This window comes from Haliotis rubra, unplaced genomic scaffold (assembly GCF_003918875.1).
Source record: "Haliotis rubra isolate DU_JTF1 unplaced genomic scaffold, ASM391887v1 Scf466, whole genome shotgun sequence".
Classification (NCBI taxonomy): domain Eukaryota; kingdom Metazoa; phylum Mollusca; class Gastropoda; order Lepetellida; family Haliotidae; genus Haliotis; species Haliotis rubra.
Genome location: NW_025767153.1, coordinates 49,519 through 63,352, shown reverse-complemented (window position 1 = coordinate 63,352; position 13,834 = coordinate 49,519). Strand labels below are relative to the sequence as shown.

Genomic DNA, 13,834 nt, shown 5'->3' with positions numbered 1-13,834 from the left:
AGCAATGTGATTGACAAGATTAAGGAAAAGCATGATAAATATGCGGACCTCGCCTTTGAAATGTCTCGCTTGCATCCCATGTACACTGTCGTCAGGCTCAACGTTGTTCTCGGTGCCCTTGGTTTGGTACCTCCCGATCTCTTGGCGCAGATCAGGAGAGTGCCCGGGTTCTCCACCGGGAGTACAGCCCTTCTGACACTCTGGGTAATGCAGAAGGCTGCAGTGTTTGGGAGCCTTCATATTCTCCGGAAAGTTCTTGGTGGGTTCAACTAGGCAGCGTTTCCTGGGAGAAGTCCTATTTGCTGTCTGGGCTGCGTGTAGAGGGGGGCAAGGGCCCTGAGCTGATGATGAGCCTCACCAGACTGACTGTGCCAGGATCACCCGAACCCTCTCTGCTGCATACTATCTTTAATCTGTAAAATAATAATAATAATAATAATAGGCTGGACAAATGTATTACTCTTCATTTGAAACGTGGCAAGGTAGTTAATGGTGGATCGGTCAAGTTAGTGGGGGAGGAGTTATTGAGCATCTTGTGGAAGATCAGGCCTGCACCTATCTTGGAATGCAAGTTTGAGACAAGCTCCAGAATGCCCAAATTCAAGACAAGAGTATAAATCTCGCTTAAAGAAAATCTGGAGCTCAGAGCTAAATGCTCAAAACAAGGTCAAAGCCACCAATACTTTTGCCGTGCCAGTCCTTTCCTATTCCTTTGGAGTAGTTGACTGGACAAAACAAGACATCCAGAGTCTTGACCCCCTGACCAGAAGGATCATGTCTGATAACAGAGCCCACCGCCCTCGTTCCTCTCTTAACCGATTATATATGCCAATCAATTCTGGAGGTCGGGGTTTGATTAATGTGGAGGCTCTTCATGATAGAATGCTATTGTGTACTTTTGCACATATTTATTTATCGGATGATCCTCTGGTGATACATGTGAAGAGTCATGATGAAAGCAAGGAATTCCACAGCTATTTTAAGCGTGCCAAGGTTGTTGGACAGAATCTGAAAGTTGAGGTTGATTTTGTAATATTTATAACGCGCCTATCCAAGCTTCATATCCTGCTCAAAGTGCACGAACATGAGGATGCTCAAAGCGTAAAATCAGATTAGTATTATCCCAGATAACCCAAGCTGTGAGGCGCTACAAGTGGTATGCTTCGTTGTTGGAGTTAACTGCCAAGCAAGGACACCCATACAGGACTCTCCGCGCCCAACAATGTTTAGCTTCAGCTGATATTTGACAAGAAGTCTATGCACAGGACCACACACCACCACCACAAAAATATGCATTGCATTCTTTTCTGGACTGATTCAAAGGCGACAGAACAACCTAAAATTGACATTTCTTGACAAGGCAAGAGTGAGTGAGTTAATGTTTAACGTCACATCGGCAATATTGCAGCCATATCGTGACGAAAACAGGCCATATAATAAAAAGTAGAAACATTTTGAAGATTAAAACCTGTTGACGATGGACAGTGAAAAGACTAGAGAATCACAGTTATAAATATAACACTAGCGCAAAGTTAAAATATTCCAATTAAAGAAGACAGACAATACAATATAAAATACGGGCTATAGATCGCTAACAACCGAAGGTAGATCACAATACTAAGGCCCATGGGTGACAAGGCAAGAGGTGCAGTTTCCGAAACACACGATGACAAGTTAATGACATGCACGACGCAGGGGTGTCCTGACAGAACATCTGTGCCCACATTAGCCATACGATTATTATCCTGTTGTTCTAATTCTGCAGGAATTGACGCATGTACCCCTTGACAAATGGGGAATCCGATGCTGTGAATTCACATTACCAGCATCAGGTGACTGACAGATTTGACTAAAACTAGAATGTAACTTTGAAATTACACCACTTACACGTGCATTAAACATAAAGAAAAAAGGGGGTGGAGAACACCAGCACCTGCAGGACGATCAACACGCTTTGGACACTGGGCTCTTGCAGTACTTTTGCTGCCTGCATGGACCCTATTATTATTATATTTATTATGGGCTATTTATATAGCGCACATATCCATGTATCTAGTACATGTTCAAGGCGCTGACATTTTCCCCCTTAGATTACTGGATGTCTTTCTCAACGACACATCGTATTATCAATCGCAACTCCCCGGGGAGTATACAACACTTGCAGCCTCTAGGCACACCGAGTTATTGCGGTTTTCCCATTCTTACGAGGTACCCATTCACAGCTGAGTGGACTGGGACACATAGTCTCAGTACTTTGTCCAAGTTCACTGCACGTTGCTCTACCCGCAACTAGGTGTTTGCACGTATTCATGTGGCCACCATCTGGTCATATACCAACGGATTCGTGGGTTGTTTTAAGTGCACATGGTTGTGTACTGTACACGAGGGTTTGTGACAACACCGAAAGAGTCTGCACATAAAGTTGTTTCCAAGGTTTTTACACCCGGTCACGGGTGGGTTCGATCCTGTGTTTTCTGCGATTAAAATATCGGACTGCTGCGTGGGACGGAGCCCAGACTGAGATTTGAAGCGTACTGTTCTTCCCGATTGTCCATCGCGATAGTGATGTTGTTGTCAACTGCGCTAAATGCAATCACGGCTGTGTATCTTGACTAAACCCTTGTCAACAATGTCAGCATCCTGTGTGAATCACGAAATTGTAAACACAATGTGATTTAAATCAACAGCCGTATTGTATGTGGCTATCGCTGTTCCGTCCAGGCGCTTGCAAACAACGCCAACCCATTCTCCCTCCCCAAGAAAACACGCATGCACACAACTGGTCTATTTAAGTTGTTGGCAAGTGGCAGTTTTGAAAGATGCAGTGACTGCAATTTTCCTGGGAAGCATAGAACTCCGATACATCCAGTTTCTCCTCATAACCATAGTCATTTCGTGCCGTAAATATTGCAATAAAGGAACTCGCGTTAAACGTCAGTCCATATAGTGCATTTGTAGTGTTTGTGTATAAACGTTTTCATAAAACAGGTAACAGGATATTAATTATTTTCGTTCCCAAGTGCACTGGTTCATAATTCCGGATTTTATTTCTATTTTAAAAGAATGTTGCAAGCGCAATCGGCTCTTTGCAAATAGCAGTTTCAGTTTCAGTGAATTGACCTGTAGCAATCTATATCCTTTCTTGGTGACAATGTGTAACTGATGTTCCTCATGGGAGGATTTTGAATGACATTCCCGTTTCAGATTTGTAAGGAAATATTCCTGTGCTGCTTAAGTCAAAATTACGTTTTCAAGGTTATATTTAGTTCCTGTTCACTCGGATACCACATATTTGCTAGCAAGTGGCGTAGGGCAGAGTTTGGTGGTGGTGCAAGAGGTAGGGATTGCAACAGCTGAAGGGTAGACTAACAAAAAGTCTCTTAAAACATCAAATTTTGATAGAAACAAATACTGCATTAATACATCAAAGGGACATGCAGTGAGATTTGCACCCCTGCGGAACATCTAGAATCTATCCTGCTTTCATTAATAGTGTCTTGGGCCTTGGGGGGAGGGCACCGGGGGTACCCAATGGGCGTCAGTTTCAGCATAGGAAGACGGCCGTGGCCATCCACTGGAACCGGATGCATCACCAATGTAAGAAGATAAAGCTACGACGTCCAACCTGATCCAGAACATTTGGGTCTGGAATGTTCAGGGTATCCATTCCCACCTACATGACATTTTATTCATGCGGTTTTGTGAACAATTTGACATCTTTGGCTTAGTAGAAACCATGAACAATGATATGAGCGAAACTGAATCACTCTTTACTAGATATGTTTGCCATACCTCTGCTGCGAGAAGATTGGGCAATTTCGGACGATATTCTGGCGGAGTTGCCGTCTATATAATTTGCACTTTCAGCCATTTATACATGAGAATCTTTTCTACCTGGCAAAATTGTGTTGGTTTTCTCTACATTCTCCCTGAAGGTTCCCCGCTCTACAATGACACTGGTTCAAACGATATTGATGAACTAGAATCAAAACTGACATCCATTAGAGCAAACTATAATGAAGACATACCTATAGTACTCTTTGGAGATTTTAACGCTCGGGTTGGTTCAAATGACGATTATTTGATTGAAAATGATAATGACACTGATTATCTCCCTTTATCAGATTTCTATCTACCCAATTATTTAAACGAACCCAGAACAACTGAAGACAGTGTAACTAATAAGTTTGGTCTCGCTCTCCTAGAACTGTGCAAGCTGTGGGGCATACACATTGTAAATGGTAGAAAGCAAGGGGACGAGAGGGGGCCTATGACTTGTATTACTCATAATGGATCGAGTCTTGTAGACTACATACTGGCTTCAACAAACTGTTTTAGTGCTATTCTAGACATGCTTGTGCATTCTCGACCAGACTCAGATCACCTACCATTATCATGCACTATAAACCTCGGTGTTGTTGCAGGGATAGAAGCCGATAGCAACGATAATGAAAGAAGCATAGAGCGTTATCGAATTGACAAATTCAAGGCATGTAAGAGCAAGGACTATCAATTTGATCTCAACATAACGTCTGATGTAGCATCTAATATTGTTGATGACTTTCAACAATTGGTAAACGTAAATATTAATGCTGCAGCGGACAAGCTGGTAGAACTAATGCAGCATGTAGGAAGCCATTTACGTGTAACTGACGTGCCTAAAGTAGCTAAACAAACGCCTGTTCAACCTAAGTGGTTTGACCTAGACTGTGAGCGTGCTAAGAAAAAAAATTCTTTCACTTAAACACATTTCGGAGGTGTCGGTGCAGAGAAACTCTCAATTGCTATATTGATGCAAAGAGGAATTTCAAAAGTGTATGCCGGGATAAATCTCGAAGATTAAATAACATGATTGCTGATGAAATACGTGCATCAGCCGCAGATGGTGATTGTAAGAAGTTTTTTGTCTAAGGTAATATCCCTTACAACTAGTTCGGGAGGGAACAATTGTATTCCCATTTGTAAATGGGTTACATATTTCAAGAAATTACTTAATCCTGCAACCAGTGTAAATGACGAAGGTTTTGATGAAACCGCTCGTGAATATATATCAAGTCATAACTGTTCAGACTGTGACAACGAAGACTTTTTATCAGACCCAATAACTAAAAATGAAATAGAACAGGCTATCAAATCCCTTAAGACCGGCAAATCCCCGGGCACTGACGGAATACCACCTGAGTTTTTAAAAAATGCAAATTTCATTATTCCATACTTAGAATTACTGTTTCACGCTGTATTAGACACTGGTGTATTTCCAGACAACTGGAACATCGGTATGATTATACCATTGTATAAGAAAGGTAATAAGCATGACCCCAATAATTATCGTGGCATATCATTCATGAATGTGATGGGTAAATTTTCACTTCTATCCTTGACTCCAGAATTCGTATCTGGATGGAATTGCATGAGATTTTACATGAGTGTCAAGCAGGATTTAGAGCTGACTATTCAACAGTCGATATCATATTTGTCCTTCGATGCCAAAAATATCTAAGAAAACCCAAACATCGATTTTATGCAGCTTTTATTGACTTTAGAAAAGCCTTTGATTTTGTAAATAGAAATAAGCTTTTATATGTACTCCTCGCCAAAGGTGTCCATGGTAAAATGTTCAAGTTGCTGAAAGATATGTATGACAAGGTATCAGCTTGTGTTAAAGTTGGAAATAAAAGATCTGAAATCTTTAACACATCGTCTGGGGTAAAGCAAGGTTGCATGCTTAGCCCAGCTCTGTTTATACTTTTTATCAACGAGCTTGTGGATGAAATGAATAACTGTGGATTAAGAGGAATATTTGTCAAAGATGGTTTAAATGATATTCTATTACTGCTTTTTGCAGATGATGTTACCTTACTTGATGACACTGTTATTGGTTTACAAAGAAAACTTGATACATTGTATCGTTTTTGCTCAAAATGGGGTTTAGAAGTTAATCTTGACAAATCTTGTATAGTAGTATTTAGAAATGGTGGATATCTTAAGAAATCAGAAAAATGGTTCTATAATGGAAACTAAATGAATGTTGTATCACACTATAAATATCTGGTGTTGTTTTTACCACAAAATTGATATGGTCGAGGACATGTGAAACACTAAGTCTTCAAGCCAAAAAAGCCTCGTTCCCTATATTAAAAATCTTTAAAGATCTTCCACATATGTCTTTGAAAGTTGCTTCAGCAATATTTGATAGTAAGATATCCCCAATATTATTGTACGGTAGTGAAATCTTGGGGCATTCATATCGTCCTCACATTGAGAAAACCCAATGTTTCTTTTTAAATATTACGGCAGATGTATCAAATATTGGTGCAGAATATTACATATGGACAATAATCGCCATCCCAAATCATGTTATGAAATGTTAAAGTTGCAAGACGATAGTGGCAGCTGCAACTGGGTTACGCATGTGCGTCTACTTTTATTCCGAACTGGATTTCTTACGTTTGGATTACACAGGAATGTGGGAATATAGAAACGTTTATAAGTGAATTTAGACAAAGATGTCAAGATATTGAAATTCAAAATTGTCACTCTTGGATAACATCATCTTTTCTAAAAGACTATGGAGCAATCAAGTCCGCCCTCGAACCTGAAAAATACATATTGGAACTCTGTCATAACCAGGACCTTATACGCATTTTATGCAAATTCCGCTGTTTAAGCCATAGGTTGAATGTTCAACAACAACGTTATAATAGTAATATAAATTTCAATGTATTGATATGTGACAAATGTGATTTTAATGTTACACAGGATGAATTTCATTTTTTACTTGTGTGTCCATTCTATTCTGTACAAAGAAAACTGTACTTACCTAGTTATTACCATACGTTCCCATCAAGATTAAAATTTAAACAACTTTTAACAACAACAAATGCACATCTATTGAAGTCAATAGCATTATTTCTAAAGCGTAACTTGCCTGTATGAAAATGAACTAATTACATTGCTTTTGTCTGTCCATCCGCACAATATTGTTCTTATATGTTTGTACTCTTGGCCATGTGGCCTCAAATACTGAATAAACTTCTTCTTCTTCTTTTACTTTTATCCTTTGCTTGTTGATTATGTATTATACTTTGCAGTCAAAACTGCTTTGCTTGCAAATTAGATTTTCAATCAAAGTTTCACCATTACATCAAAGACCATAACGTATAATTTCAAGGGCGTATTTACATAGACTGCGATTGGTGTTGTTCATAATAAGCAATGTTGGAATGCACGGGTAACAGCGTGTATGAATAAATGAATGAATTCCAACATGTGCTCATGTACCTCAGCACTGAAACTGATGATCTCAAAGACAATTTAAAAGAAAAGATATCAAAGATAAAGCAAAAACCTAGACAATTTTGCTACAACCTGTATCTACTCATAAACACTTGTTTCTTTTAGAAATGATAAAATCACATGACAAGAAACTTGTGTAAACAGTTGTTTTAATGCAATTGCAGTATCCACACAGTCTAAACGTATGTGTTTTATGGTTAACTGGGATTGACAAGGCACATACACACAGAGGGGCATCTTCGCCCTTTCAAAGGAAAAGACCAGCCGACTGAATATCATGTAGCTTGTTCGTAATTTGTTGATCCCAATACGCCAACATTTCTTAATATATTGCCGTATAACGTAACGTAACCGTGTGTGCTCAGTATCAAGCAATATGTATGTAACAGGACAATAGCTGGATATACTCACATATACGATCTGACCACCGACACACAGACACAATCAGGAGACGTTCTTTTCTCATACACACTCTACGGATTAAAGCAAAACTATGTCTGTGTACTACTCACCTCACACTTCACCACTTCACAGCTGCCTTTGTGGATACAATACATGTCTGGGCTACCAGGAAGCGAAATTATTGAAACGCAGGAAAGACGTTATTGAGTCATCTAACTTGTCTCAGGTCTGGCGTGTAATCAGTTGACAAGCAAGGCAATCATACACTTTCTGTACAAATGACAATTCCTAAATGCTTTGGTACGTGTAATGCACTACGGTTCACTTCTGTGCTCTGTCGAACTCTGGTCTCCATAGTAACACAAGATACAGACGTGGGAAAAAATATTATTTTAAATATGTTCATAAACACTGTATCTTGTTTGTACCCCCACCCCCATCAGCGCCTTAAGACACAACACAGCACATCGCCACGCCACGCCACGCAACGCCACACCATATCACGCCACGCCACGCCATATCACACAACGCTACGCCACACCATGCCACGCCACGCAACGCACGCCACACCACACACACCACGCACCACACCACACCACACCACACACCGTTTGTTAGTTATATTCACATTAAGTAGTCTGTAACAAGTATAATATGCTCCACCCACAACACGTGTAACATGCCGACACATATGTGACTTTGTAGGAACATTCATAGTGATCAGTTTGTCAGGCTTTCAGGGTAAAATAGAAAATTCTGAATCACTGTTCCAGTAATAAGAATAACAACGAATTATCAATTCAACACACTAGACCCTTTCTTTCAAGTTTTAACATCACCACCTAGTTCCGAGTTCATGTGTATATGTACTCGCAGGCGTGACTCATACTCATAACTGTGTTAAACCTGTAGTGTTCAGGTTCACAGTCCAGGTGACCCGTGAAGATCTGGGTAGGTATTGATCTTCAGCAACCCATGCCTGTCGTATGAGGCGACTGAAGGGATCGGAAGGTCAGGCCTTCTGACTTGGTTGACTTTATCGTATCCGAATTTCGGATCGATGCTCATGCAGTTGATGGCTGGGTAGTCTGGTCCAGACTCGATGATTTAAAGACCCCCGCCATATAGCTGGACTATTGCTTAGTGCAGCGTTAAATTACACATCAACCAACCAAGCGTTGTCGAAGTTCAGATACATATTTAACATCCGCAAAGGTGGCCCATGAACACAGTATGCAGCCGTACGTAGTATACTGTCCCCAAAAAGAAACGCATAGGTCAGAAATCTGTTGCAAAAATGTTGTATTTTCAAACATGTATAACTCGTCCACAAATAGAATTCAGTGCCTGAGTTTTTACATCAGTTTAGAAGAAGGTAATGTCTATACAATCAAGTGGATATTTGTAGATAACGGGGACGTTGAACGGGATGGTGACGACGTAGCACGGTCCCGACGTCGGGTCTCCTGGCTCTCTTGGCACCCGTGAAGAGCCACCTCCTCGTGGTGGGTGCTGGGTAATGCTTAGCGCTCTTTAACCCCCGTTGTGGACCCGGGGATATATTTGGTCCACCAACCTGTTTGCCGTGGGTTGTGCCCCTGTTTCGGTGGAGGACGGGAGTCTGGTGGTTGAGGGCACTGGAACCAGGACCAGGTGTTCCTGTTGCCCAACACACCACTTACTTCACCTAGGCGGGTGGTTGAATGGGCCCTGTTCAACCAATCAGCTGGTCACGCCAGGCCCTGTGCATTCTATTTCATATTGCACAAATCTTATTTCTCTAAATGATCTTGTTTAGGGTACTGGTGAAATTAATTCACTGAATTTGTATTGATTTAAAATTCAAAATTTTCAATTTGCCTAGAATCGTATGCCCAGAAGGCGGTGGCTCATGGGTCAATCTGTCAGGCTCGCTGACTTGGTTGACACATGTCATCGGTTCCCAATTGCGCAGATCGATGCTCATGCTGTTGATCACTGGATTGTCTGGTCCAGACTTTGCTGAGTGCGGCGTAAAACTAAACTCACTCACTCACTGGTGATATTGGACCTCTGAATTCTGAATTTCTCAGGACATTTCTAAGTCGAACCAGCCTAGCATTTCGTCTTTCAGATTTCTTAGCTATTCACGTCTGTATTTCTGGAGTATATCACCCTTGTAGCCCTGGTGTTGCAGGATGGTTTCCACTGCAACATCGGCCATGTTGACACTCGATGGCGGGTGTGGGGCAGGGTTGATGAAACACATCACTATACCATGGCTCACAACTCCCTCTCTGGTTCAGTTAAAAGAAATAAAAGAAGACATCTTTCTTCTTCTGAGGATGAAGAAGTACCTCAGTCTGGTGATTTCTGGCCAGAATACTTGGTTATTGCAGCTGCGGATGGAAGTCCTTTCAAACTTAACCCTTTTGCCGTCTCCAAAGGCATCCAAGGTGTCTGTGGAGAGGTTAAAAATGCCACTCGCCTCAGATTTGGTTCACTTTTAGTGGAATGTGTTCGGAGGCAACAATCTGTAAATCTGCTTGGTTTACGGCAGTTTGTTAACACACAGGTTGTTGTTTCAGCACACAGGACATTGAACTCCTGTAGAGGCATCGTCAGAGATTGGTCACGCTCTTTGTCTGATATGTCAGAAGAAGAGATTGCAGATGAATTGAAAGATCAAGGGGTCACTGCTGTCAAACGCTTTACAAGGAAACAAGATTCAGGCACTGTGAACACAAATACGTATCTGTTTACTTTTGGAATGACGACTCTTCCAAAATCAATTAAAGCTGGCTACTGCAACATCGGAGTGGAGGTATATGTACCGAATCCCCTCCGTTGTTTTCAGTGTAAAAAATTTGGACATGGTGCTAAGTCCTGCCATGGCAAAACAAAATGTTCCCGTTGCAGTGGGGCTCATGCGAGCACTGACTGCACAAATGACATGAAGTGTGCCAACTGCAATGGTGACCATATGGCATCATCAAAATCTTGCCCATCTTTCGAAATTGAGTCCAAAATAATGAAACTCAAACGCACAAAACACATGTCGTATTTTGATGCAAAGAAATTAGTTCAGTCAAACCTGAATACCTCTCTTACCTATTCAGCTGCAGTTTCTTCTCCTGCTCAAGTATTGGTTACCAAACCTGTAACAGTTTCTACATCCTGCCAAACGGATATATCTTGGGTAAATGACAAGCAGCAAATACTTGAGGAAATCAGAAAACAATCGTTACCGGGTAACATCTCTTCAGCTTCTCAAACTGAAGAATCCAGTATAGAGCCAAGAACCGATACCGTATCCTCACCAGCAATTACACAGAATGACGTTAACCTTACTGCTACAGAAAAGAAAAAAATGAGAAGAAAGACGAAGGCTCTTCAACATTTGGAAGAATCTTCCCCTTCAGCACCACCTGTGCTGGTTCACAATTTGTCTGAATCACTTGACATGGAGATCACTCCTTCCCAAACAGCTTGTAGGAGTGGCACTTCTCCGCGCTCTCGATCTCCAATCGAACCCCCATGAGCAGATCTATTAATTTAATACAATGGAATTGTAGAGGACTTAGGAACAATTTTTCTGATCTACAATTGTTATCACAAGATTTCAAACCATCGGCTTTTAGTTTACAGGAAACATATCCAAAAGATGAAGATAAAATCGATATTCGCCAGTACCATTCATATCATTAGTTTTCACCTCCAGGAAATAAAGCTACAGGTGGCGCTTCTATTTTGGTGAGGCAGGGTGTCATCCATAGCCCTGTCCCTCTAAAATGCAAACTTCAAGCTGTGGCAGTTCGTTTGTCTTTACACATAGCTTTTACTCTTTGCTCCTTGTATATTTCTCCATCTTCTCCCCTTCAGCAGCCCGATCTTCAGAATCTTATTGACCAGCTCCCTAAACCCTGTATCATCATGGGTGATCTAAATGGGCATAACCCTCTATGGGGAAGTATTAATGCCAATGCTAGGGGGAGGAATCCTTGAAGACTTCATTGGAGATAATAATTTATGCATATTTAATAATGGATCATCCACATATTTACATCCCGGTACGTGAACATATTCTGAACTAGATTTATCGATCTCAGATCCAAATATTTATAATGAGTTTGAATGGTCGGTCCATGATGATCTTTGTAGAAGCGACCATTTCCCCACAATTCTCTCTGCAATAAATCCGACTGATGAGCCGCCTGCAACGAGCTGGAATTTTAATAAGGCTAACTGGCCTTTATTTAAGACACTCTGTACTGACGAAGTAAAATCTGTCTATTTTGTCAATGATATGGATCCTATTCAGTTATTCTCGGATAAACTGAATCAAATAGCTGATGAAACTATTCCTAAGTCCTACGCGACACCACACATTCGTAAAGCATGGTTTACTGATGATTGCAAAAAGGCCAGGAAGTGTAGAAGAAGGCAGAGAAATACTTTCGCCGTCATCCTACAGTTCACAATTTAAATGATGTTAAAATAAGTAGTGCCAAGGCTCGGCGTACTTTTAAGTAACATAGGCGACAGTCTTGGAAGAACTTTGTATCAAAGATAAATTCCCGTACACCTATGACGAAGGTATGGAACATGATATCAATGGTAAAGGTACCAAATCTAGTGTTCATCACCTGAAGGATGGACTCAATATAATAACTAATAAATCTAACATTGCCAATATGTTGGGTGAAACTTTAGCTGCACATTCTTCATCATCAAATTATAATCCTCAATTTCAGAAATATAAAAATCAACAAGAAAAAATGAAAATTAATTTTAATTCTGACAATGGTGAAGACTACAATGAAGTGTTTTTACTACATGAGCTTAATACTGCCTTAGTACAAGCACATGATACAGCAACAGGAGCTGATAATATCCACTATCAGCTTTTAAAAGCATTTACCCAACTCATGTCTTGAAACACTTTTCCGTATTTTTGATACTATTTGGACAACTGGACATTTTCCTCCTTCATGGCGTAATGCCCTTGCTGTCCCTATACCTAAGCCTGGCCGGGATCATACTGATCCATCTAACTATAGACCAATTTCATTGACAGGCTGCGTTTGTAAAACCATGGAACGCATGGTCAATAATCGACTGGTATGGTTTTTAGAAACCAATAATCTTATCACGAACATTCAGTGTGGTTTTCGAAAGAATAGGAGTACTATTGACAATTTGGTTCGCTTAGAATCATTTGTTAAAAGTTCCATTGTAAATAACCAACATGCTGTATCAATCTTTTTCGACCTGGAAAAAGCTTACGATACATCATGGAAACATGGTATTTTAAACGATTTACATGACTTTGGTTTGAGAGGTCGTTTACCTCATTTTATATCTCAGTTTTTAACTGACAGACAATTTCAAGTCCGAGTGGGCTCTACCCTGTCTGATCATTATAATCAGGATCAGGATGTCCAACAAGGCAGTATTTTGTCTGTGACATTATTTAGTATTAAAATAAACAGCCTTGAAAGGGTTTTAAATGATTCAGTCGATGGATCACTTTTCGTGGATGATTTTAATGTTTCTTGTCGTGGTAAAAATATGCATACTATTGAACGGCAATTGCAGTTGTGTCTCAATAAAATTCATAAATGGTGTCTTGACAACGGTTTAAATTTTCTAAATCCAAAACAAATAGTATGCATTTCTGTAGAAAATATAAACGGCACAAAGACCCGGACCTGTTTTTAAATGGCACACCCATCAACGTTGTCAAGGAGGCCAAGTTTTTAGGACTTATTTTTGACTCTCATCTGACTTCCTTACCACATATTAAAGAATAAATGCCTGAAGGCACTTGACTTGTTGACAGTCGTGTCTAATTCAAAGTGGGGAGGGGATCAAGCTACCCTTCTCCACCTATATCGATCATTGGTCCGCTCGAAACTTGATTATGGCTCCATCGTATATGGTGGAGCCTGCAAAAGCAACCTAAAACTATTTGATTCTGTCCACCACCAAGGCCTAAGACTTTGTCTTGGGTCCTTTAGAACCTCTCCTATTGATAGTATCTATGTTGAGGCTGATGAGCCATCTCTTACACAACGCCGTGTAAAACTATCTTTACAATATATTACAAAACTATATTCCAACCAGTCTAACCCTGCATATAACTTTATCTTCAATC

At 40.4% G+C, this 13,834-nt stretch overlaps 1 protein-coding gene across 1 annotated transcript; it reads left to right on the top strand.

Moving 5' to 3' along the window:
• The first annotated feature begins 9,955 nt into the window (after positions 1 to 9,955).
• LOC124290448 lies at positions 9,956 to 11,218 on the top strand. The gene has a single exon (XM_046727153.1). It carries the CDS (start codon positions 9,956 to 9,958, stop codon positions 11,216 to 11,218), a length of 1,263 nt encoding a protein of 420 aa, XP_046583109.1.
• Positions 11,219 to 13,834: the final 2,616 nt, after the last annotated feature.

Coding starts and splice junctions, on each gene's coding strand:
- LOC124290448 (XM_046727153.1), top strand. CDS start 9,956: ATGGCTCACAACTCCCTCTCTGGTTCAGTTAAAAGAAATAAAAGAAGA.